The sequence below is a fragment of the Tachypleus tridentatus genome, chromosome 7 (assembly GCF_004210375.1).
Source record: "Tachypleus tridentatus isolate NWPU-2018 chromosome 7, ASM421037v1, whole genome shotgun sequence".
Taxonomy (NCBI): domain Eukaryota; kingdom Metazoa; phylum Arthropoda; class Merostomata; order Xiphosura; family Limulidae; genus Tachypleus; species Tachypleus tridentatus.
In genome coordinates, this window is record NC_134831.1 from 56,355,533 (window position 1) to 56,382,126 (window position 26,594).

At 30.4% G+C, this 26,594-nt stretch overlaps 1 protein-coding gene across 7 annotated transcripts in view; it reads right to left on the reverse strand.

Moving 5' to 3' along the window:
• The window catches only part of LOC143255719 (uncharacterized), a 106,192-nt gene that overhangs the window by 26,052 nt on the left and 53,546 nt on the right, over positions 1–26,594 (reverse strand). For all 7 annotated transcript variants that reach the window (XM_076511820.1, XM_076511818.1, XM_076511819.1 and 4 more), the window contains 12 exons: positions 26,335–26,388; positions 22,900–22,953; positions 22,523–22,579; positions 21,053–21,106; positions 20,370–20,423; positions 17,518–17,562; positions 14,896–14,949; positions 13,480–13,533; positions 11,248–11,301; positions 10,339–10,392; positions 3,042–3,095; positions 873–926 (listed from right to left, as the gene is read on the reverse strand). In XM_076511820.1, coding sequence (XP_076367935.1) covers positions 873–926; positions 3,042–3,095; positions 10,339–10,392; positions 11,248–11,301; positions 13,480–13,533; positions 14,896–14,949; positions 17,518–17,562; positions 20,370–20,423; positions 21,053–21,106; positions 22,523–22,579; positions 22,900–22,953; positions 26,335–26,388 — 642 coding nt within the window. The remainder of the gene's footprint in view (positions 1–872; positions 927–3,041; positions 3,096–10,338; positions 10,393–11,247; positions 11,302–13,479; positions 13,534–14,895; positions 14,950–17,517; positions 17,563–20,369; positions 20,424–21,052; positions 21,107–22,522; positions 22,580–22,899; positions 22,954–26,334; positions 26,389–26,594) is intronic.

The following is a 26,594-nucleotide window of genomic DNA, read 5'->3' on the forward strand; positions in this document are numbered from 1 at the left end:
AGTCAGCATCACCCACTACCAATTCCTGAGCTACTCTTTACCAATGAATAGCAAGATGGACTGACACTTTATAATGCCCTCAGAAAGTAAAAGAAAAATAAGGCTGGGAACAGGTGTTGATCAAGTGACCCACATATCATAAGTCAAGTGCCCAGACAACCATGATATGTAAAGCTATGAATCTGAGTGATTACATGGAACAAGAATACTAGTATTATTGTTGTTAGAGTTAGTTTTTATTTAACAAGTAAAATATTATATGCATAAATATCTATCAAGAAATATATGGTTTTAATAGCTTGTGTTTGAATTCATTAAAAAAAATAAAAACATATTAGTTTACAAATCAATTACTAATATTAATGGAATTAAGTATCTTACATTTAATATTATTCAGGAATAAAATAATAATAACTTTCTTAAATTTTCTCACTGTCAAAAACTGATTCACTTGGCTAAAAACTTGCTGAGTTGTCTCTATACACTTGCATGTATTTTGAATATTTATACAATATCAAGAAATATCCAAAAAATATATATCATAAAAAGATTTTAACACACATCTAAAGAGATCTGAAACATATTATGACAAATCACATTTCAAAATATACTAGTAATAGACCACAAAATAAACTTTACACAAGTAAACATTAACAGAAATGTTTCCAATAAGCCAGATATGGCTTCAATACTCAATTCCAGTAAGAAAATTATGGAATACAGTTATAAAAATAACATCACCATTAATAAAATGTCTAAATTCCCACAAAATGTGAAAAGTAGACATGAGTCACATAATATTGCTAAAATAACAATTCTGACACCATTTACTATCTTAATTTAAAAAAAAAACAACTAAAAATTCAACAAACCACCAGTCCTGGAGGTCCTGGCTTTCCAGAAGGTCCTATTTCTCCAGGTTCTCCCTAGTAGTAAAATATCACAATTATTTACACAACATTAAAAATATTACAAAACCTAAGTTTTATAAAAAAAAAAACTTCAATAATTAGAAAGCTATAACAAATATTACAATAAATTATGTTTAATAATATACTAATAATTGAGTACATTAAAATAAAATTGCTACATCTGAAATCAAGAGTCTAACGTACAAGAGAAGTTATCATTGTAGTCAAGTCTAATGGAATTCATTTTCCTATTTAATTAGTCAGCCAGAAATTAAGATATTTAATAGTAAGATCATTAATTCAAAGTTAAAGAAAGTAGAACTGAAACTAATACAATTCATAAAGTTTTGATATACACTTGAATACTTTAAGAACATGACACTCCCAAATTTGTGAATACTATGTGTGTGTGTGTGTGTGTGTGTGTGTGTGTAATTTAGCATTTCTTTGTAAGTTTACTTAAATTACTTATATTAGCAAAACACCAACATACAGGCAGCTGTTTGTATTCATAACTCATAATAAAAAAATTAAAAATAAGATTTTTCTAAAAAAAGGATTTATTCTGGGACATACTGCATAGGAGAAGTGTTTGAATCATGCTGATGTAAATTTAATGTTTTTACACAGTAAAAACGGTACCCTTTATTAAAAAAACAAAATTTAAAAACTCCATTTTCAGTATTATATTTATAAATTATATCAATAAAGATATAATTAAACCTTCACATAAAGTTTCAGTGAGAGTCATGTTTTTGTGAATAGTGTACTTTTATCTATAATTGTGTTATATGATAAATAAATTATTGTTGCACATATATTTATTTTTCTAATTATCTGAATCTTTAATACCCAAATTGTTAAAATGTTTTATGAATTGTTATTTGTTGGGCTAATCAATAGATGGTGCCATACTGTATTTATTATTACTGACATATTGATACATGGATAAACACAGTCGAAATTTGAACAAATTTGATAATACAAAACAGAAAATAGATTATTTCTGTGACATTTACTAGACTAACATTGATAGTGTTCATAAGCTACAGAAACACTGTCTTGAATTAATGAACGCTTTAAAAATATTGTGAGATATTTGTGACACACTCACAATTATACTCTGATGTATTCTGAATTTTATGGCAATGTGTCATCCATTTCTTTTCAAGCTAAATGATTTTCAACTGTGAAAATCCTTCCCATACGATGTGGAATAAAGTAAAGAGGAATGGAATTAACACACAAAATGGAAAGATGTGTATTTATTTAAATACTTAAGTTCAAAAAGAAAGTAGCTCAGCCACGAATTGGAGCTGATTAGCTTCCTCTTATGTTACTCACATGTAATTATTTGCATCATAACCTTCAAGAAGTGATAATATGCTAGTAGAAATAAATAAATGTACCTTTTCTACACTTCTGAAATAGCTTTACTTGTTTCATAAATGGATAAATAATTTATATTATTATGGTTTACAATATCATACACATACTTCAAAATAATGTTTGAAAGAAGTATCTAAAAACAAAGAAAATATTTATTTTACATTAAGAACTTCACGTTGTACATTTTTCACAAATACAAATTAAAATGTTTATGTTTCATATTTTACTGATTACCCTAAGTCATATGCTTTAGTAATAATGATTAATAATATACAGACAAAATTGTGACAAAAATACCAATGAAATTGAGTTGAATCATCATGCTTAGTTAAGGTTTTTCTAGTTATTTACCATAAGAAAAAATTGAGTCATAACATATCAGCATCTTCAATAAAATAAAACAAAATCTTCTGATATGTATAATGATAAAAATTAGCTGAAAATGATATCTCAGTAAAAAATTAAAATATATTGTATTTTTAACATATACTGGATGAGTATCTCAAGCAAATATACCAGTCTGTTAGTTTTCTCAAATAATTAACAGAACTGGTTAGAATATTAATTTAAAATTACTTGCAATACAGGAATGTATGTGTGTTAATGACTGTGAGTTATTTGACCTGGTGCCAAATCCTTAATTAATAGTGTCAAACCATAATAATAACAGATGATTGGGAAAATAAATTATTAACTGCTACAACATTACTGAAAATTTAATGGCTGGTATATTTCACCTACCTTCAATCCATCAATACCTGGTTCCCCTTTTGGCCCTTGTTGACCAATTCTGACCTGAAAGTATGTAAATAAGCATGTCTAACATTTTCAAATACTTTTAAATAAATTAAAAAACAGCACCCAGAATATAAATTAAGTAAAAGTTCCAAAGACCTTTAAATAGAGCACTAGGTAATTTAACAATGTTTATTTTTAAGTTTTAAATGTATATTGATAACAATGTACTTAGTTTTATACATGCAGCTGAGATCAGAGTTAATAATACTAAAATAATATATGTATGAATGAAGAAAACCTGAGTTATTTGGTCATATGTATTCCTGTAAACTGTTTTCAAATGTAAACCTTAATTTCAACTAGAAAATTCAAGAAACGAATGATTATATTTAAATTAAATAAGAACACATTTTGGGACACTTCATATTAACTTTATGGTAAACCCAAAAACACACAGATTGAAGTTATGATTTTCCTGTACTGAAAATGTATTTCTGATAGGTACTTCCCTCTACTCACAAGATTAGCTACTTCTTTTTATTCATATCCTTTATATGCAACTTTTTATTTTTATTATGCATGCCACAAAACTTCCACACACCCCTAATGGAAACAAATGATTCCAAATTGTGTCTTATGTAAATTATCACATATCATTTCTCCACAAGTCTATGTGCCTCTACCAAACTATCACTTTAAAGTTTGGAATATGACAGAAGCACCAGAAATGAGTGTGGAGAAAGGAAAGTGTGAGAAGAGGGTAGTACCTATCAGAAATCCACTTTCAGAATAGTAAATTTATAACTTATGACTCTGTTCTTCCCTCTGCTTACAAAATTAGCTGGAGTCACACATCAATTAGGAGGAGGGACTGGTGCAAGGGAAAAGCATATGTGCCACATGAAAGCATCTAAAGAATACCTCTGTATGTGAGAGAGGCAGATCCAAAGACCTGAAGAGGGAAACCATACCACTTCCAATCCTAGAATATTCTTTCTTCATATGCATAGCATGTAAGATAACAGGGTGGTAAATAAATGTAGTAAATTAATTGGGAGAGAATGTGGTAGAAAAGTAATCCTAACCAGAGAAAGATATAGTAATTCAATTCTACAATAACAAAAGTAGATAAATGGGAATGCATCCTGTGATACGGCTATGGTGTGGTGGACTATACTCGGTAAGTCAACTACATCTAAAAGTTCCTTGAAGGCATCAACAACTGCACAAAGGTAAGATGTGGATCATACCATTTTCATTGAAACCCAAGAAACTGGGAATTGAAAAACTACTCTGCTCATTGGGTTTGACACAGGATAAGCTCAGAGCTAATTATCCACAAATTTAACATTCGGTATCAGAGGATGGCTATCATATGCAATTAATTCCTCCAGCCTTGAAACAGGCTGGAGCCTTCCAAATGGCAAAAACAATCCTGTAAGAAGAGAAAACAAGGGATAGCCAAGGACAGAACCAAAATAATCCCACATACCACCACTGTGATCTACAAAGCAGATGGAAGAAGTCAAGGGAGGAAGATAGACAACCCAAAACCTATATGTGGACTTGTCAAATTTTACACCTTGTAAGACACACTCTAATTTTGAAAAGACAATTCTAAGAAAAAAATATTCTGACTCAGCAACCAACACCCAGTTGCAGCCTTGACTTTTTTCAAGCTGGTGAGTAAATACAGTCAAATGCATAATATTCTTTACAATATATCAGCAATATTAGTTAAATTGAATGTTTTATGCTATTGAAAATACTTGTGCTTGGTAAGTAATCAGATTACATTCTGTATGAGAGGCCTTTTGGAGTAGACCCTAAGCTAATCTCTTGCCTTAACACATCACTTTTATCTTGGAAGATGCATGGAGATTTTTCAAGGTATTTTTAAAGAAACAAAAGTAAGCCTTACAAGGGTAAAATGCAGTATGTTGATTACTTCTCTTTAAATCCAAAACCAGACCACAAGGTACCAGTCTATGTTGCTGTAGAATGAGGGCTCCCAATCAAAGGAGTAAAATGCATCTTCAATGACTCAACTCCACCAGTTGTGTAAATGGTATCAGGAAGCCATGTCATCCAGCAAGGTGATGGTTCAACTCCTCTAGAGGCATCAGCAGCCAGCAGGTGATGACTCAATTCCTCTGAAGACTACATATCATCTAGACTAGATCAGCAGAACACCACCATTCTTCTCCTGACTGAAAGGTCAGAGCCATCTGTTTGTGGAACCCATTCAGGAGGATGCCTCTCTAGTTGACCACCCCAGTGACTTGGACCTGGTGAGTGGTGAGGACTCTCATACTGCACTAGAAAAATACAGGGGTGAAAATGCATTGGAGAGTCTGAAGGAACATCATTGCCCAAGACAGTGCAATGGGTGATCATGAAATCTTATTCTGAAATGCAGACTATAATGTAATGATTTATTCATTTGAGACATGGCAAGGATAAACAGCTTTACTCATGAAATCCATGGGTAGTACAGTCTGAAACAGGCATATATATGAAACAAAACATTGCAAGGTTATTCACCTATAACTGATCATGTGAAACACCCCATCTGAAAGATAACCATGTGAAGTCGTGAAAAAAATAGCACAAGTCAAGATTGCATAAAATGTGGATTTAGTGATAAAGAATACCTGGTCAGGCAATACTTATCAAAGAGTAGGATCAATGTAATCAAGGTATAAAGCACGATAGTATTAGTAAAGACCTACCCTACCTAATGCCAGAGTCAGACCAAAGTTTGAAGTATAGTCACAGCTGGAAGGCAAAACCTAGAGAAAGCTGAAACCTGAAATTGAGTAGACAGAAGACACCTCTCAACCATGTGAAAAACTTGGAGACTCCAGTAACAGTAAAACAAGCAATAGGAAATCCGTAATCAAAAATCCACGTATAAAAAGATTATCCACTTTCACTGATACACTTCCATGGAGGAAGGATGGATAGATTGAGCCAAATGAAGAGCCACATGATAGGAAAACCAAGACAGATCTCCTTGCCAAGGACTGGACAAAAGTCATGTGTGAAAATGGAAAACATAAAGTGAAGGATGCAGAGCAAGTGACTGGGGTTGATGAAGGAGGTCAGGTAGCATGTGGAAGTAGTACAGGAGAGAATAATTGCATTTGGAGTAAATGAGTAAGCCATGGTTGAACTGGCCAGTAGTAAGCAATCAGAAGGACCCAGCATGGAGTGACATGAATAAGGTAAACAATCCAATGAAGCAATCTATATCTAAGGCCTGAGGAAAAAGTACTGGGGACCTAAAGAGAGGTAACTGGTGATTCAGAGTGGAGAATGCAACTACATGAGGAAAAAATCCACAAATTGCAAAGCCATCTGAAAACAAGAGGATGAAACAACTACTCATTTGATTAAATCTTGTCAGAATGGGAGAGATGATTCTCCACAAAGTTGAAAGCACTTGCAATGTGACCAACAATTAAGTGAATGTATTGCACATGAACCAAATATAGAAGATCCAATCCATGAAAACAGAGAATTTTAACCAGGTGCTATTTTGGTGCTTGATATAGCCCATCACTACTGAAGTGACAGAATGTGTCATCACTAGACAATATCTGGCAATGGAAATCAAGTAATTCAAAGCTTGAAAAATGGTTAATTCTAGGATATTGATATGTAAAAACTGTTTGTCAACAGCCCAATGACCTGAAAGCTTTCTGGTGATCAACCCACGCACCACAGCCATAAAGTGATGCACCCATAATCAGATGTAAGTATGGATGAGGAGGAGGAAGTGGGACACCCACTGACATGCGAGACTTGTCCAACCACCAAAGGGGATCATCTACAAAGAAAGAAAGGTAATGGAAGCATTCAAGAGATCCCAAGCAAGGTCCAATTGAGTAAGAGAGGCCACTGAAGGGAATGCACATGTGGTGTGTGTTGCTAAGAGGGATAAACCTTGTAATAGAAAACCACATCCCCAAACTCAGCAGAACCTTGCATGCAAAAAGTGAGAGAACAAAAAGAGCATGGCAAATTGACAATTCCATAGAACAGAGTTGGAGAGGAGAAAACACTGAAATGCACAAGGTATTGGATTGGACACAGGAAGAATTTCTCTTAATTTTATCAACCAGCCTACCTGAGGAGCTTCTAGAAGGAGTTGACAAATATGATTGTCTGACTCATATTTGAAATGGGACCAAAATAACCAGTTAACCATGTAAAAAATAAAAATCAGCCTCAGAGCATAAAGATGAAAAGCAAAAGCTCTCACTACTCAACAAAAACATAAGAAGCAGAAGCCAGTCTGAAGGACAGGATGAAAAATTTGTACACCACCTCTTGATGAGTGTGTGTATTTTCTTATAGCAAAGCCACATCTGACTATCTGCCGAGTCCACTGACACTAGTCAATGATGGTTCTCTTGTCTCCAGTTTTTCTGAGAACCACAAACAGTCAAGTTAAACCCAATGAACGAAAAGTATGGAACAGGCTCAATAGCCTGTTGGACGAGGAAGTTTTGCACTGCCTCTGATAAACAGTAGAAAGTTATGGGATCCCAAGCAGAAGGGAAGAAAACAGATACCAGAGACAAGGGAGGTGGGGCAAGAAATGGAATTTTGAATTATTCTCACAAAACCTGAAGAAACCAAGCATTGGTGGAGGTAGAATGCTACTAATAAATGAAGGCTGAAAGTTGAGCTACACTAGGTTGTAACTCACCAGGTAGTTACTGAATCGTAGCACTGTGAGAAAAAAGGATAGGTAAGGGCTGGGAAGGGGAAAGATGGGAAGCTGGAAATGGCTCTAACAAATATAAATGAACAACCAGATGTAAAAGGGTAGATTACTGAAATAATGCTGCCCAAGACTTCAAAAATTCTGGGACTGTATCAAAAATGAAATATCTTGAAAATGGAGCCATATACAAATTCGAGAGGTGAAGAGCAGGTAAACAGATTTAAGATAAGACAACTACATGACCTAAAAGGTCTTAACAAGAGATAAACCACATTTGCAAAGCCAGAGATAAAGACAACAAATGAGCCAATGTGGAGGTGAGGTGGGAGAGGATGTCCCCAGAAAATACCTTAGTATTTCTGTGAAGTCTCAGAGAGGAGATGGATTGTGAATAAGTACTGCAAAAGGAGTCGAGAGGGTAAAATAAAGATAGAAAAATTGGGCATAGGTGAAACTAGCAGGAGATTTGGGGTCTACCCCAAAAGCAAGTAAACCAAACCCAACATTTTTTTGGTCAGGATATTGATAGTCAGCCCTATGATATGCTAAGGCATATTAATCTGAAGTCTGTGGGGGAAAGGCATACTAACACCACTGCTAAAATGAGAAGCAAGTGGTTCAGCACAGCATGAATCCAAATATTAAGGGATGTGGTAAAAACCAAGTAGAGTTGGGAAGTATAATTATACAGTAATGAATAACGTAGGTCATAAGATATAGAAGCATGGAACAAAACATCACATTCTTGAGCAATCAAATCTCAAGAAACAGTAGAAGGTTGAAAAAAATCCTCAGGAAGGATATGGGAAGGCACAGCAAATTCTGGAGTTGGATAAAAAAGTGATCAAAGTCCTCATCAGTTGCCCAGGTTCTACATGTTCAAAAAGAAGTGGGGCAACATCTAGAGATAAAAGTTGACCCACATAACATTAAATCTCCCTATGGGTCACCAGCACCTGAAGCCTGTGGAAAAATATCTGTCAAGTGTTAGACACCCAAGGTTCTGATATTAACTTCGAAATTTATGTTGTAGCAGTTGACAAAAGTATTTGAAGGAAAAATAAATGAGACCAGAATAAGGATCAGTATACGTGATTGCTTTCACATTTTTTTGAGTATGTTAAATTGAAACTGCTTCAACAACTAATTCAATTTAAAACACTAATCTAGATAAAAGAGTAAAACATCCAAGTGCAAGAACTACTGAACAAGAGTGATAGTTCTACAGAGACACATAGAGGGAGTCACATGCATCACGTGAGTGTACTAAACTCCTACCCAGGGGCAAGTGACACACGATGATTTACACAAGACATATGTTGGAATCATTTGACTCCAATAGAGGGGTGCAAAACACTTGAGGCATGTGTAATAAAAACGTTCATACATAGAGAGCAGTAACAAATGGGAATAGCTAATCTTGTAAGAAGAGGGAAGTACTATATTGGAATCCGTCTTTTGTCTCTAACTAACTTTTCTGCAATTTCAAGTTTTGGGATATTTCAACTTTTACTAACAATCCTGGTTAAGATGAAATTAGAAAGTTTAAACATAAATAAATTTTGCAAACAGAAATGGTGTCCAGCAATAAGAATTAGTAAAAGCACACACACACCTGTGAGGCCCTCTGGCAGCTAGAGAATATGATAGTGCTAAAAATACCATTAACATCAATTTAAATCCATCATCTTACACAGAGTTTGCATTCAGCCTAACCTATGTAAGATTAGTAATAAGAGGTGGTATTCCTCAAAATTAGATTGTTTCAAATGAACCAATCAAAACAAAAGAATGACCAAACTCTAAAGAATTCTACCCCATATAAATGTTGTTGAACATATAAACAATTTAGTATCGCAAATAGGATTTTGCTATTAAGAAACTTAACAGTGGTGATGTTGCTGCCTATTTTCTGAACCTTCTTTCCAGTATTATAATTAAGTGATGGTACTTAAAAAACACATTTACACCACAACTAACATTAACACAACATTGAAATTATACAATTGAAATAAAAAGTTAAAAGTAGGTTGCTTCCGTGTTCAAACTACAAAAAGTTACAAACTTTATACTCTGTAAGATTAATTAAGTGGTATAAATGTTTGTAGAAAACAAAATAATAAATAAACAAATACTCTTATTTTTATCCAACCAAAATTCACAATATTACATTTACTATATTCATAACAATAAAAATGAAATAAAAATAATCCAAAAGAGATATTTACTATATAATTAGGTGGTATTAAACAGGTATTAAAAATACTACTCATCAAAAATAAAGAACTAACTTTTTATAAAGTAAAATAATTAATTCTCACATATATATAAATTAAATATCTTGTGATATTTCTACTTATACTATAGAACAAACCTTTTAATCACTAAATACACTTTTTAGCTGAAAGAGTACTTTTTTTATTTAAGATCAAATTTAGGCATATTCTTTCCACACTAAAGATATACTTGTATTTCTTAGAATAAAACATAAAATAATACAGATAAAGAATTAGCTTCGAAGCAAAACTTTGAACAACTATACAAAACAACTATGTTTTCATCTACCTCTCCATCAACCATAATAACTTCTCCTGCTTGTCCTGGTTCACCTTGACTACCCTAAAAAAATGGCAAAATATTTATTATTTGTAGCAAACTAGGCCTACATTTGTTAAGAGAACATTACAACCTTTTGTAACTGTTAAGCATATGTTTTATCTTGTTTTATTTTATATAAAAACATATCTAATTAAGAAATATAAATACATGCAAGCTCAGACAGACTTTGAAAGAAGTTTTCAGAATCTTAGTAGAGAAAGTTGATTTAATCTTTCCAGGGCTCAACACTATAGACTATGAGCCAATCAAAGAACTGTGAAGTTGAGATTTCTACAGAAAGTTTCAGGTATGGGTTTAGTAAAAACTGAGTCTTGAGATAGGTTATGTAATGTAATGAATGAATTTTAAAATAAAACTGTGTTTATATAAATAATGCATGTACTTGTCTTAGTTGGGTATATTCATTAGCAAAATACTGTTATACTTGATTTCACTGCACAGTAACTGCTTCTTTTACCATTCATTTCAATGGATATGCTACTTCAAAGATTTTATAAACCTTTAAATGTTAAATTTTCCAAATGCATGAGGTTTCATTATCATTTCAAGCACTCAAAAGCAATACATATGATTTTTTCTTTCATTTAGAAATTTAGAACACATTTGAATAAAAAAATAAATAACAATTTATTGTCCTGAACTGATATGATAACTACTATGACTTATTATTCTTTAATACCTAATATGTTAAATGCCTGATGTGTAGGAAGAATACTAGAATTTCATTTGAATCACATATAAATAACACACAACTCAGGAGAAAGAGATTTGTAAAATATAAGTAAATTTATAATGAATATTTTAAGTATCTTAACTTTCTGTTAATATGTTTTAAAAGAATTTGCATACAATTACCTTTTCTCCTTTCAATCCAGGTGTTCCAGGATATCCATCTTTCCCTATTAAGCCCTGTTACATGTAATTATTAGTACATTAGTAACAAATTACATTAAACTTGGTCAAATAAGGATCTGAAACTTGGTTACTTTAAAAGTAGAATCTGTATATACATATGAATATTACTTCCATATTCCTGTATAAAAATGAAAAACAAAATTCGAATTCACTTATGCATTTTGAAGAAACACAAAATACTTCAAAGGTTTATAACCAAATGAAAAAATCAAATTATGCTAATTGTGACTCAGTTTGTTCAGCCATAATTACCAAAACAATTTATTTTATTTGCATTCTATTATTATAGACCCTTAATTATCTACTTCTAATAAAACTGTACATTCATATACTTATTGCTTATTCTATAAAGAGAAACTGTAGATTAATTTCTTATGAACCCAGTGACATAATGTATTTAAAATATGCTCCAGCACAAGAAAAGCTATGTCTATGTTGATATTAATATGAAGAACATTATTTGCCATTGGACATTATATTTTGTGTGAAAAAAACAAAAACAAATATGAACTTTATAATTTGAATTTCTGTAATGAACTAATCTAAAGCATGTGATATTACAGCTTTGCCACTAGTTAACTCACTGAATCAACGTGTTAAATGTGATATCTGATTTTTATTATTGTAGTTTACATACCATTTAAACTAATGAAACAGATGTCAGTTCATTTGTTTAGAGCTATAATTTATTATTGAAGTAGGATCACATGTAAACTTAGATCCTTTGAATGACTTTACATACTGAGCTACTACACCTCCATGTGAATTTACAATGTTATGATTTTAGATTATACAACCTTTTATCCATGTACAACCACAATGAATAGTGTGGGGAAAAGTTCTGGCCATAATGTATTCCTTAAATGAATTATTTGAATAAGAACCCTTTACTACACTTTATTTGTGAGTTAAAATTGTTTTGTGGATGAATGTTAAGATTTTCTTACACTGAAAATGTATTTCTGATAGGTATTTACCTCCCTCACATAAAGCTATATTGATCTTCTTTCTGCCCTCTAAACAATGGTAAAACATTTTTACACTCAGCACACTAGTCTATATATTCCTCAAATTTTGCAACTATTTTGAAAATTTATATAACAGCTGATTACCCTCCACCTACACTGAGAAAGCTATTTCCCTCTGATGTTCCAACTGAATCCTCATCTTTGATCATTAGCAGGAGTTAATATGAATTACATCAGCAGTGGGGAAAAATGGTGAAAAGTGTGTGAGAAGTGGGAAAAAATCTATCAGAAATACATTTTCAGTGTGAGAAAATATTAACTTTCAATACAGTCTTACCTCTTCTCACTCAAAGCTATAATCCCATAACAAAAAGGTGGATGGGCCAGTGTAGGTGCTGAGCAGTGAAAACAAGTGGACACCAATTGCCTAGAAATGACTGATATGCTCAGAAATTAAACCAAAGTACATGTGTGTGGTACTGCACTACTTTTGTAATAGATATGCTCTTTGCTCTATAAGAAGGAAATAACTCTAACATGGGTGGAAAAAAAAAGTAAAACAAGCTTAATTCATTTTGAGAGGTGCAATCAACAGCAGTACCATATAAATTGCTTACAATAAACAAATACAAAAAAATAGTTAAAAACAACTGAATGCAAGCACTGTCAAGGAAAACTGTTGAAAAAGGTATTGAAATGTTAATTTAGTATAATCATAAATGGTGGTTGGATGCTGTGCCAATCAAGAAAGTGAGTACTGAACAATATAGGTGGCACCACACTATAAGTGAAGGGTGATCATATGCTATATACATGTTCAAAAGGGCACAAAATGTGTGGAGTATATAGATTTGTGCACTGAGCATAAAAATGTTTCAACAATTCTTTGTTAGCATAAAGAAGGTCAAGATAGCTTTGTGATAACAAAAATAAGACCACATCAGAACTGAAAGGAACATATAATAACGATTATGTGGATTGGATAAACTTGGTTATGAATTGAAGGCCACTAATTGTACTTCAGATACTTAGTTATTATAACAGATAAGAATTACACTACTACAACCCCAATTTATATGCAAACATGAAATAATCTAGTCACACAATAAAATGCTTAAGATTTTCCTATTTTTATATTTAATATTATATGCATTGAATGTTATCTTTTTAGTTCCTTTATGTAACAATATTTGTAATAGCTTACAGGTTTTCCTTGAAGTCCTTTTTGTCCAATTTGTCCTAATATGCCATGGGTCCCCTTATATTATAAAACATTAAATTATATACTTCATACAGGATACAAAACCATATATTTCACTAAACTATTATATTTTTGAAAAGCACTTGTTATGGATTTCTTTATAAATCCCAAGCAATAGGTAGGAACACATAGCAATTACCTTTTTCCTTTCCTTCCTTTAGACTATTGTACTTCATGTTTAAAACATTTTTGCTAAAGTATATCAGAATTAATGCAAAGAACAAGTTTTAAAGGCATAAACTTTAACAAACAGAAGAACACTTTAAAGACAGATCATAACATACAAAGTGTAATGAAATATAGCAACATTCTGATTTTTTCTGAAATTATGACATAAAACTTGCAACAGTCATAAACTTCAGTTTACCTTGCTGAAATAACGTCAATGAGTAGGACGTTCTACAGCCTTTATACTAAATCATGAAAACAAAAGAAAATCTACCCACAGTAACAATGTCACTCATAAAATAGGCAAATTAGAAATCTAAAATATAATAATGTATATAGTTATGATTTCTTTAAAAAAATGAAATAAAACTATGTTTATCCTAAAAGTGTCAAGCTTCAAATACTGAATAACATTTTTGTGAAAATAAAATAACGTGCCAGCCTGATATTCTTGTACTTACTTCAATTTCTAATTTGAGATATTATTGGGATGTTCCAGGTATATTAAGTACAATGGTAGTTCAATAATTTATTTGTAAACAATAACTGAAATATATTATAGTGTATGAATAAACTAAAATTATTCTAAGTACATCAGTTACAGAAACCAGTCTGCACAATTATGGGTAATCAAATTATAAATCCTGAGTCTAACATTGTCTAAAATATGAAATAAAGTGAGCTCATTGTGCTGAAGAGAGTATCCATATTACATACAAATATATTTGCACAAAATTGTTATTTAGCTACAACTCAAAAAGATTGAATTTGGCTCAGAATATCCAATAATTATAACATTAAAAATTTACATAAAATTAAAGCAAAATTCAAGAAAACAAAGACAGCTTTACACATCAAAAATATCTCATTTATTACAACTATGGTTTTTCCACTAAATGTATCATTAGGTATCTTTACTTGTGAAACCATGGTCATAATAAATGTAATATTTGTGAAAGGCACAACTGTCTTTGTTTTTATCAATTTCACCAAGTACCAAGTATTTCAGGTTTTGACTTTTATATAATTAAAGCCATAGTGCTCTTAAATATAATAAATATCAATGAAATGAAGGTTTCATATCTGAATAAACTGATGTACAAAAAATAGGAATAACAAGTTACTTCTCCAAGTTTATAATTAACCTAAATATTAATAATACAGTACAACTGAAAAGAATGAGAGTCATACCCTTTTTCCTTCTGCTCCTTGTCTTCCTATTTGACCCCGCTTTCCTCTTTTTCCCTAGTGTGAATTTTAAACAGTGTTTACAATAAAATAAAAACCTGAATTGATACATTCTGCCAAAAGTCTTTTTGATAGAGTTGGAACTTAAACATTTTATAGGTGGTAGTTACAATTACTTAATTTGACAACAAGCTATAAACAGTAACCACCATATTCCCAATTTTATTTTTCATCAGTAGTAATATTTCAAGTTCAGTCTCAAAGTTTTGATGATTTTGTTTAAAGATAAGCAGGAAAGAGATATTTTGGTCTAATAGTGTTCTTTAAATTGACAAGTAATATACAAAAGGATCTACTATTTACAATTAAACTTAAATTCATATCTTAATAAACCACTTTCATTTAAAAAAAGATTATATTTAAAACCATATTAGATGTCAATTTTGTCTCCCTCCTCTTATCTATTTAATCATTTGGCAAGTGTCAGATGCATCAAGAATGGCATGTCATAAATGCCAATGTCTTTAATGTGTTATTTATAAATATGCTTTCAATGTAACATTTGTAATCTTTATGTGAGTAATATAGCTACTCTTCTCTCTACACTATATGGAGTGTAGTAGTGTTTTCAGCAGGAAGTGTTCATGAAAATTATATATAACTTGACATTTCAAGTTATTATTCATGGTTTTTTTCATACAAGAATAATGCAACTTCAAATAAGTGTTGTGATTTAACTACTGCAAGAAATCAACAACAACAAAAACACTTGTTGTAGTACATACTACCACTCAGATTGTGAAATGGAAAAATAGAAAAAATGTATGTACAAAAAGGATGTTAAAAGGTATATGTACAAACTGGGCCTGAAATGAAACACACAAAAACAGACCTGTACCAAACTGCTTCCTACATTTAAATTAGGTTCTCTAGCAAGGCTGATAAGAGAGATGATATAGCTTTAAGCTGTTTTATTCTGCTTATTATCATATGGGATATGTTATCAAATATGTGTACGTGTGAATTAATGTTTTAGTATTGAACATTGTAAGATGAACTTAACTCAAGCACTAAATCTAACTTCAAAGTTGGAAAGTTCAAACCCTCTCACACAGTGCATAAGAACAAAGATAAATACATACATACAAAAAAATTATCCACCATGTTTTTTTAACTTATTTATTAAGTTACCAGTAAAGTTTTTCCTACAAAAGATGTTTGTCTTGTAAAAATGCATAGATTTCTTTTTGTGTGTTAGATAGTATTTATGAATAATCACTTGTTAAAAAATGACAGCCTAATTTAATACTATTATTGACTGTTTTTAGACATTAACTTCTATTATGGACATTCTATGAAGTGAAAGATACCACTGAGTATTTTATTATAAAAATGAGTTTAAAATTATTTTATATAGACCTTCAAACTATTTAGCATTTATAAAAAGCCTTTAATGAAAAAGCACTAAGTTTTTAATTTTATATATAGCTGCCATTAATTTATAGCTTATCATCCAAAGTTTTCTTCACATTCTTATTTATTTTACTAATTAATTTTCTCAGTGAACATTCCTGCTGAGGACGTTTACAAGAGTCTACCGGAGTATGCGTCTTCCTCAATTATTTTAGCCAGTAGCAAACATGCAAACTGATAAAAGACTAGAATGAGAATGTACAGAGCTTTGTATAGTGAGATTTGAAAGATTTGACTCTGAGAAAATTATGTTAGACTAATGGAGACCTGCAAAACATCTGGAGTCAAATTAATATCTTTGTTGCAACAGGATTTTTTAAACGAAGAATTTCTAGGATAATACAAAAGCACTGTAACTGCAGACACTGAAATCTAGAAGTCCAAACATCTTAGGCTTAACAAAAGTTAAGCCTTTATTCAGTATAGCCTACATTTGATAAAAAGATAAAAGAGCATTGTAAGTTTTGTACACTTTTGTGCTTTAGTTTAGTTATAGCTAAACTTTACAATACTCAATACTATTAAAAAATAAACTTATAATGTTATCCTATGACCTAATGTTAGATCTTTTGAAAAACTTTGATAAGCTTTTAATATGTTGCTATATAAAATGTTTACTAAAATATATTTACATCCACCTTTTGTTTACATCTGTTGAAATGAAGTGCATATGCATTTTTATGACAGACAAAAACTGAGTATTATTATAACAGATATGATTAAACATATATTATGTGTGTCTTTCTTTCATTTAAAATGTTCTTTTATGTTTTTATTTTGTGTTTTTTCTAAGTAACCGAAACACAATGAAATGTAACCATGTATAAATTTCTCTCTCCATCCTCTTCAATCTGAACAACTTGTAAGAGAGAAAAATATTTATTTCTTGTATATTCAAGAAGAAAACTTCTCATTTTTATTATTAGATGTCTCAAACAACTTAATGTGAAAGAGTGTAAATTTTCCAAGTGTTTGGCTTAAAATGAATAAATGATTAGCAAAGCAACATTTAACTAATTACATGAAAAATAATAAACAATCAAAGTAAAATAATTACTTGCTTGCTTTAGTTTCATTTTAGTGTTTTTAATAAATTGTATATTATATGTGAAAGTAAATAAACAAAACAAATGGGCCAAATTTAGACCTTACTCTAAATCCTTTTCTTCCTTGGCCACCTTTCTCTCCCTTACTACCCTGAGAACAAAACATAGATAAAAATCTATATGAAGATTATTAACACAATTCACACAGTTTATATAATAGTATAATTGATACACTACACTTTTAATTAAAACATAATACCTTTTATGCCAATAGAAAAGCAGTAAAGTATCTGAAAATTGAAATTTTTATAACAAATTTTCAAGTAACATATAAACATAAATCAGTCTGCTTGGCAAACATTTTTTCTGTGAGAAAATTATAACTAAACAGGCTTTCTCCCTAAGTTTTACTTTCTTTACCTATGCTTGCTACCTTTATTTAATAAGAAATCAGCCATATGTTAAGAAATAACGAAGAGTAGACTTTTAAGTAATATAAAAATAATTTCTAATCAATAACTATTTTAAAATCATATGGCAATAAAAAATAATCAACCAACATATATTTACAAATCATAAATCTATTCATTACTTTTACAATTTATAAAGATTTTGGAAAAAATGTTCAACAATAAACTTATTTCATTTATTAATAAGAATAACAACATATTTTGTCACAGACATAATAGTTTTACAAATAAAACATTCTCATTCTTTAGCTCTTATTGAACTAAAAGAACAAATATTAACATTTCTAGGTTAATGTAATTTTACTATAATATATAAAATAATTTATATATACATACACATACACACACACAAATGAATGACAACAAAGAATGGTGACATAAATTATTTTGAATTTTAATCTCATTATAATGTTTATGCTTTTTATTAAGTTCATTATTGTTTTATAGTGCTGATTTCATGCACTTGTGGACAATTAATGTATTTCATAATTTTATATATAAAATGCAGTTAATATATTAATAATTTTAAAGCATGTATTGTTTCCAGATGATACAATTATCTCTTACACAGAAGATAATGTGGTTGACCTAGTAAACACAACAAAAAGATATCAGAGCTAAATATATTATTTAAAGTGAACTATCATTCAATGTTATAAAAAACAGTTTGTTTTATGATAAATGTGTTCCTCAAATTTTATTTATTGTAATTGACTTGGGGAACACAGAGCACATTTTGTAAAATAAGGACTCTCAGTACTAAATTTCATAAGTCAAATAAATTTTGATGTTATTTATTAACTACAGTTTGAACAATGCACAACCACAAATGTTGGACACATAATACCCAAAATATTAATTCTAATACTAACAATAAATATAAAGTAATGATAACAATTTTTGTGTGAAATGGCTGAGCAAATATTTATGAAAGAACAAACTGCACAAATATTCTAATAAAAATTACAAAATAACAGGTTCATATAAAATTACATAAATCTCTAAAATCATAGTAACAAAGTTGCAAATATAGATATTTTTCATTGAGATATCCATTTTTATTCCTTTTTTTCCCTTATTCAGTAAAGGAGATTGTTCCTTCTTACCTCACCCCCTCACCAATCCAGCCTTGATAATTGATAATGTAGAAATTGACAAAGTGAATATTACTAAATTTTTAAACGTTTATTTTGATAACAAAATAATTTGAAATAAACATATTAGAGCAATTTAAATAAAAAGATCCAATAATAAATATATTTTACAGAAAGTAAAACATGTGAAATACGTATAAAACTAAGGTAAAAACTGTATTTGTTGCAAAAGAAATATTTGAGGCTTCTTTGCAACACATATTACAATGAACATACAGAACCATTATTGAACTAAACACCATGTTAGCTTTATATAATTCCTTTAATAGTCTTTCCTGTGATAAGCAGTGATGTTTTATCCTTTATGGTACAATTATAACACAATATTTTTTAACAATTTTGAATATTATTATTTTTGAAGGAAACAAACTTTGGAATTCTACTGACAACCTTTTAAAGAACTGTGATAATATTTATTTGTTCAAAAAGAAACAAAATTATGTTATTCAGTAAAAAATGAACTTTAAACTTGGCATTAAATAATTTTTAATAGTTTAATTTTGTTTGGTCAAGATTACATTTAGTAAAATATAGTTCATGTGAAATATAACATTAACACATCTATTCATAGTTAACAACTAAATTAATGTTTGTTTGTGTTAAGATAAGTTTCATTTCAGCATGTAGAAATTTAGTTTAGTAATATAGTAATAATTTTTTTTTCAGTAGTCTTACTGTTGGATGATGAAGTTTGAAATAGAATTCATAATTCCCCTTATACTCTCCTTTTTCAAATTATTTGAATAAATCAAAAGACTTTTAATTTCAATTTAAAATTATACTAGTACATTGTAAATTCTTTTCAAGCCATATAAATATGTTACATGCTCATTTTTAAATTATATTAATTCATTATAGTCCTTTTGAAATTATAATAGCATCATAAAATCATTTTCATATGTTTGAAATAAAAGACTTCTTATTACTCTCATTTCTAAATTGTATGAACAGGTACTTGTACAGATACGTTTTTACACTCGTTGAAAATATACATGTGGTGTGTCTTAAGATTCTTTTGAAATTATGAGCACCACATTATAATTTTGTCAGTCAATTTCAAAACAGCAAGCAGTAGGAACAAAATATTTCTCCACAAAGTACATGTGTAAACATTTAGACAACGAATAATAAATATGCAAAACATTAAGCTGAATTATAATAACTATAAAATCAATTGAAAAAATCTATAAGAGTAAGGAACAAAAACTTCTAAAATATAATTATAATTAGATACAAGTACAAACAAATTATACGAGTCTCATGAGCAAGAATTCAAATAAAAACATTTTTTTTCATTAAGCTAGAAATAATTAGCGATGTTAAACTAATCCAACCTTAATTCCCTTTGACCCTGGAAATCCAGATACTCCTGAAGTTCCCTTTTCTCCCTAAAATAAAGTTAGAATTTAGATGAAACAAATACTTCAACAAGTATAAACTAAAAGTATTTGTACACAAATCTATTTATCTTAATCACTGAAATAAATGTTATTTTATATTCTAGATCAGCACTTATGAATGATTCAAAGAAAATGTTTATTTGAAATAATTCTAACTCTACCAAGCAGCTATTTATAGTGAAGAGTAAATAGGATTTAAAAAACAAATTGTGGATTTTCTTAGACTGAAAAAATGCAATTTCTAAAATTAAATCAGTTGAATATTTCTATAAACCTAGCTGAGTTAAATTACATCAAAAAAAAATTCAAAATTATAAACTGAGAGAAAATGAAGCACTATGTGATGGCTGATTGATAACAAAACAACATAGAAATACTCTTATAAAAACCTTCTATTCCTCTGCATACAGACCCACCACTTATTAAGTATGATTATACTTTGTTTTACAACTGGGCATTCAGCAATATAAAAATTAATAACTTTTTCTTTTCTACAAAACAAATGCCAGTTTAAAACCAACTAAAAATTTTATCTTATCAAATCTGTTTTGTTCTTAAATAATAATAATAAAAAAAGAGATGGCACTTCAGGTAAAAAAAAAAACTGAAACATTTACCAGAGATCCAGGTTGGCCTTGTTTTCCAGGATCACCTTTTGAACCTGCTGGTCCCTAAAATTATTTCAAAATTACTGAGAACCACATAAAAGTAGAGTACATTTACACACAGATATTAAATATTAAATTTTTCGTATGGATTTACAAAACATGTGGACAAGCAATTATGAAAAATATAAATGGTCAAAGTTAGAAATTTTCAGGTCACGTCAAAGACTGCAAGTAACAAAAAAAAATGTGGTCATAATAGTAGCAGATGAACTTGTTTAAACTATTAAACATCTTAGACAAGCACATCCACAGCAAATTATCTTGAGAAGATTGTTACCACCAGAGGAGCTGACTACTTACCCACTAATTGTAAAAATGTGGATATGTAAATGTTGCTCTCAAACACCAACTAATTTAGTATAAGCAATATTCATCAAAGACACATATCACAAAATGAATAGCAAAAAATTCTGCTAACAAATTGTCAAAACTATGAAACTATCATTCATTAATTAGCTCTATTTTTATCAATTACAACCTGTACATAGCCATTTTCAAATACTATAACTGCTTTCAGTTTCTATTCACCTGTTTAAATAATTTTCCAATGAGCTTTAGGAGTATTGTTTATTTTCAACTACTTTAGGTGATCAGTTTATCAAATACAAAGAGACAAATAGCGACACTCTCTATATGATGTTACAAACTACCCAGTTTAATAAAGAAAATTCACAAATTTGGTTATATAAACATTGAAAATTTACTAGAAAAAGAGAATAAATTAACTTGATCTATAAAATAATATAAATTATAGGTAAGCCTCAACATAATCAACAAAAACTTGAAATTCTTAATACTGATAATTGCATACAAATATTAAACTGAAGTATAATTACATCTAAATTTACTTCAGTAACAAATGTATTTAATTACATGGTTTAAAACTAACAGAAAAACTTAACTAGAATTTAGATGTACCAGAAGCCACCTATAAGCTTTTCTTATGACAAAAGTATGAAATATGCATATAATTATCAAAGAATTAATTTACAACAAAACAATATATCATACATTTCCAAATTTAATTATATGAATAACATGTAATATTGAGAATGGAGTTTCCTTTGAATGATTTCTATCTTGGCTATTCAAGAAGACAATGTTTCAATCTCTACACTGAAACCATTTGTAGTTAATAAAAAAAGTTAATAATAACTGAGAAAGAAACATCATCCACCTCCTAAACCACGACAGAGATCATTCATGAAAACACCAATTCTGCTATAACTATGCCACTTTAAAATTTAAGTCGAATACAAAATACTATCGTATGGGCATATTTCTTCAGATTTTGAAGTGTACTTATTCTTGCAGAATATATTTCAAGGCAGTAAATGACAAATATCTTAAATGTAAATTTTCTCGTAATACTATTTTATATAATGATCCAGATCTATAACTACAAATATTAAAACTTACATGGTAGAAAAATCTGTATCTCTCTTCAGCTCCCAGTACAATTCTGCCTGGTGGACCCTCAGAGAAACATAAAAAATGTATATAAAAACATACTCTTAGAATGAAACTTGGGATTCTACGAAGGAATTTAAAACTCTTTGTTTATACCTCTTTTTACATTTTAAAACTGCATGTGAACATTGAGTTTTTAAAAGAAACATTTTTCAATTTCAGCTTAATCTATCATGATACAAATATTTAAGTAGCTTTCTGTTTGTGAGAAAAAATATAAACCCTTATAAATAAACGTATTTACATGATCTTAATATAAAATAGTTTCAGTTAGTTCCATGTCTATTAGTAATTAAAATGAAATTGAAAGAAAAATTGTAACATACTGGTGGGCCTATGGGTCCAGAAAGTCCAGGGAAACCCTTCTCTCCTGGTTCTCCCTAATATTTATAATACAAAATATTCTATTTCTTAGCTAAAAACACATTGTTTTAATCAAGAAGCTAAAACTCATTTTATTATAACTATTCTGAAATTTACCTTTCACTACTAAAAAAATTTTGCGTCATAAGAAACAACTATTGGCGTGTAACTTTAATGAACCTAACAATCCTCGTTTTCACAAAATTAGATACAACTTAACGGTAAGATAAATTGTGACTGGATATTATCTTCCCTGAGAAGGAAGCGTGGATGAATTTACATCAGAAGAGTTGGTGATGTTAATATGACAACGTTGGTTTAATTAAGGATTGGTGTTATGAAAGGTTCGATGTTAGAATTGATGGCTTATATATCAATTATAAAATATATATTTAAACACCTCAAATGTGAAGCATTTCCCACTTTAACTGGAAAACGGGGAAAATGTCATTACTAACATTGAAGTTAAAACTGCAATTACTAATGAATAACAGTAATTCCTGATTATTGACATTATACTTCGTGTATTCTTAACCTCAAGCAAAAATGTCATTTACAACTAATCAAACCTAAAGTTATACAATTAAAATTAGTAGTATTTTTTGAGCTCAAAGAAAGGTTGTCTTTATAGATATCTGTTATATGTCTTTGTATAATGTCATTTACTACAAGTCAAACCTAAAGTTATACAATTAATATTCACAGTATTTTTTTTCACGAGTTCAAAGAAAGGTTGTGTATATAGATACCTGTTATATGACTATATAATTTATGTGCTATGGTGACTGTTACTATTTCGAGAAGAAAAATCTAGTAATTCCCCGAAAGGTGGCCAAAGGCCAGCTTGAGGGGTCACTTGTTTTAACCACTCGCAACAAAATACAGTAGTGTGTCGTCAGCTAGTCAGCTGGTTTGCACTAAAATGACGTCACATAATTGATACTTAACGTTACAATGTATTGTCGTAAAGTCAGTAAAATGTGCGCATGGCATGAATCACGAGGATAATTTGCACTCTGTAAACTACAACATCACATGCATGATATACGAACTTCAAAAACAAAATAAAAATATTTATTAATTTTAATTTTGGTTTTGTTTACTCCTGAAACAGAACACATTCAGGGATTCTGCGGAAGTACATCTAGTATTTATTAGTATTCGTCATAAGTTTCGTAAGTTGCCGCTGGCCCGGCATGGCCAGGTGGGTTAAGGCGTTCGACTAATAATCTGAGGGTCGCGGGTTCGAATCCCGGTCGCACCAAACATGCTCGCCCTCCCACCCGTGGGGGCGTTATAATGTGACAGTCAGTCCCATTCTTCGTTGGTAAAAGAGTAGCCCAAGAGTTGGCGGTGGGTGGTGATGACTAACTGCCTTCCCTCTTGTCTTACACTACTAAATAAGGGACGACCATCATAGATAGCCCTCGAGTAGCTTTGTGCGAAATTAAAAAAAAAAACAAATCGTAAGTTGTAATTAGCAATACTGAGAACATGATATTCAACGCTACTTGTCATATAATTTTCAGTGAGATAGCGAATTCTACTTTTTGTTTGTTTGTTGTGGTTTTGTTATCATTCAAATATGATTTTTTTAATAATATTAAAGCGCTAGCTCATCTTCTAAAATACTAACTAGATTATGTTGAATTTGGGTATGTTTATATTATCAAATACACGATTCCCGAATAGTAACCCACAGCTATTAATGTTGTTCCCTAGTGGTAACTTACAGCTACTCATGTTGTAAAATTTATGTAAATTAGCTAGTCTCATGGACGAACCACTAAATAATTGCCCTTCCTTAAACTTAAAGGAGTTAATTCATGATATTAGTTAAATAAAATTATTACAAATTGTTATTGATCTTAATAACAGGTTTAATTTTGGAATACTGTTTGTTTTTTTCAGAATTAGAGTTTTTATTTTTCTGATTCTTTTTCCTAATTCATTTATTCATTAAAATTAATAGCATTGATATTTATGTTGTATTGTTTATTAACGTTTGATTAAGTCTTGGGCGAGCACGGATTTACTCATTTTGTTTTTTAATGTAAGTGATAAAATCTGTATTTTAATTTTTGAAAGTTTTATTTAGGGTTTCCGTCGTTGTTGAAGTTTAATAAAATGATTTTATGTTCGGTGTCGAGTTTAGCAGTGTTTTTAGTCCGTTACAATACGTGCAATATATTCAATCAACCCGGATGAGTGTACCATTTATGATATTTGTACCTGTAATGTGTATTTCTTTATGTGATGTTCACATGTCTTGTAGAATTACAGCTGTACTTAAAAGGTTGAATGCTTGTATAAAAGCTGCTACAGCCTAGTGGTCAGTGCATTACACATATAGTATAAAGGTCGTGGGTTTAAAAACCCGAGCTAAACACGTTCATCTCTTCAACTATAGGGATGTTATGAAGTTACCATGAATCCCACTATTCGGAGGTAAAATAGTGTGCAGTAGTATATCTGAAGATGCTGCCAGTAGATTGCCATCTCTCTGGTAGACAGCTAAAAATTATATATATATATATGAACTTCAGCTCCTTCACTACTATTGACTTCACTCCATTACTGAAAATGAAGTTAAGACTTTTCTTCTAGTTCCATAGCTAAGGTATTAGATATAATAATATGTTATTCTTGATGACGAGAAACCCACTTGAAATAAAAATGTATTTGTTTGTTTGTTCGTTTTTGAATTTCGCGCATAGCTACACGAGTGCTATCTGCGGTAGCCGTCCATAACGTAGCAGTGTAAGACTAGAGAAAAGGCAGCTAACTAATCATCACCACCCACCACCTCTTCGGCTACTCTTTTATCAACGAATAGTGGGATTGACTGTCACATTATGATGCCCCCATGTTTGGTGCGACGGGGATTCGACCCCCGACCCTCAGATTACGAGTCGAACGCTTTTAACCCACTTGGCCATGCCAAGTCGTATATCTCAGAGCAAAGGTTAACCTGAATATCATCTAGGAAAGTCGAAACGTTGTTTTCTGCTTACCAATAAGTGTTAATACCCATATCAAACGTTCTAAGACACAATTACGAGTATACGTTTATTATGATTGAACTTTTTTTTTGACTGCAAAATGTATAAACTAGAGGGGTCAGAGGTAGAACCGTATCCCCTAAATTGCATCCACGTATGTATAAAACGTGTTTTAAAGATTTGAAAATAATGCGAGTTAACATTGAACGGTGCTATTTTCAGAAAAAAAAAAAGTAAAACATTTATTCAGAAGAATACGGTTCCCGGGTTATAATAATGGATTCGACACTCATTTCATTTTTTTTATTGCAAAAGTAACTCTCATTTATAGACTTCCGCCTATGTTCCTACACATGTATAATTTAATAAAATTAATTTTAATTTCTGCATACGTACCTTAAGTCCTCTAGGACCAATTGCACCTGTCTCCCCAGTAGTTCCGGACACCCCCTATCGAAAGTAAAATACATATGAAACTTAATAAGCTGTTAACCTTCCTTATTATATTAGTAAACGTTTTCGTAATACTAAATATATTTTCTCAATGTTGCTTGATTTTCATCTCATTTTTCCCAAATACTTTATATTTCTTACTTTCACCATTGCTAAATGTCAGAACGTATAAGCTGGACAAAAAAAAAAAAAAGTTAGACAAA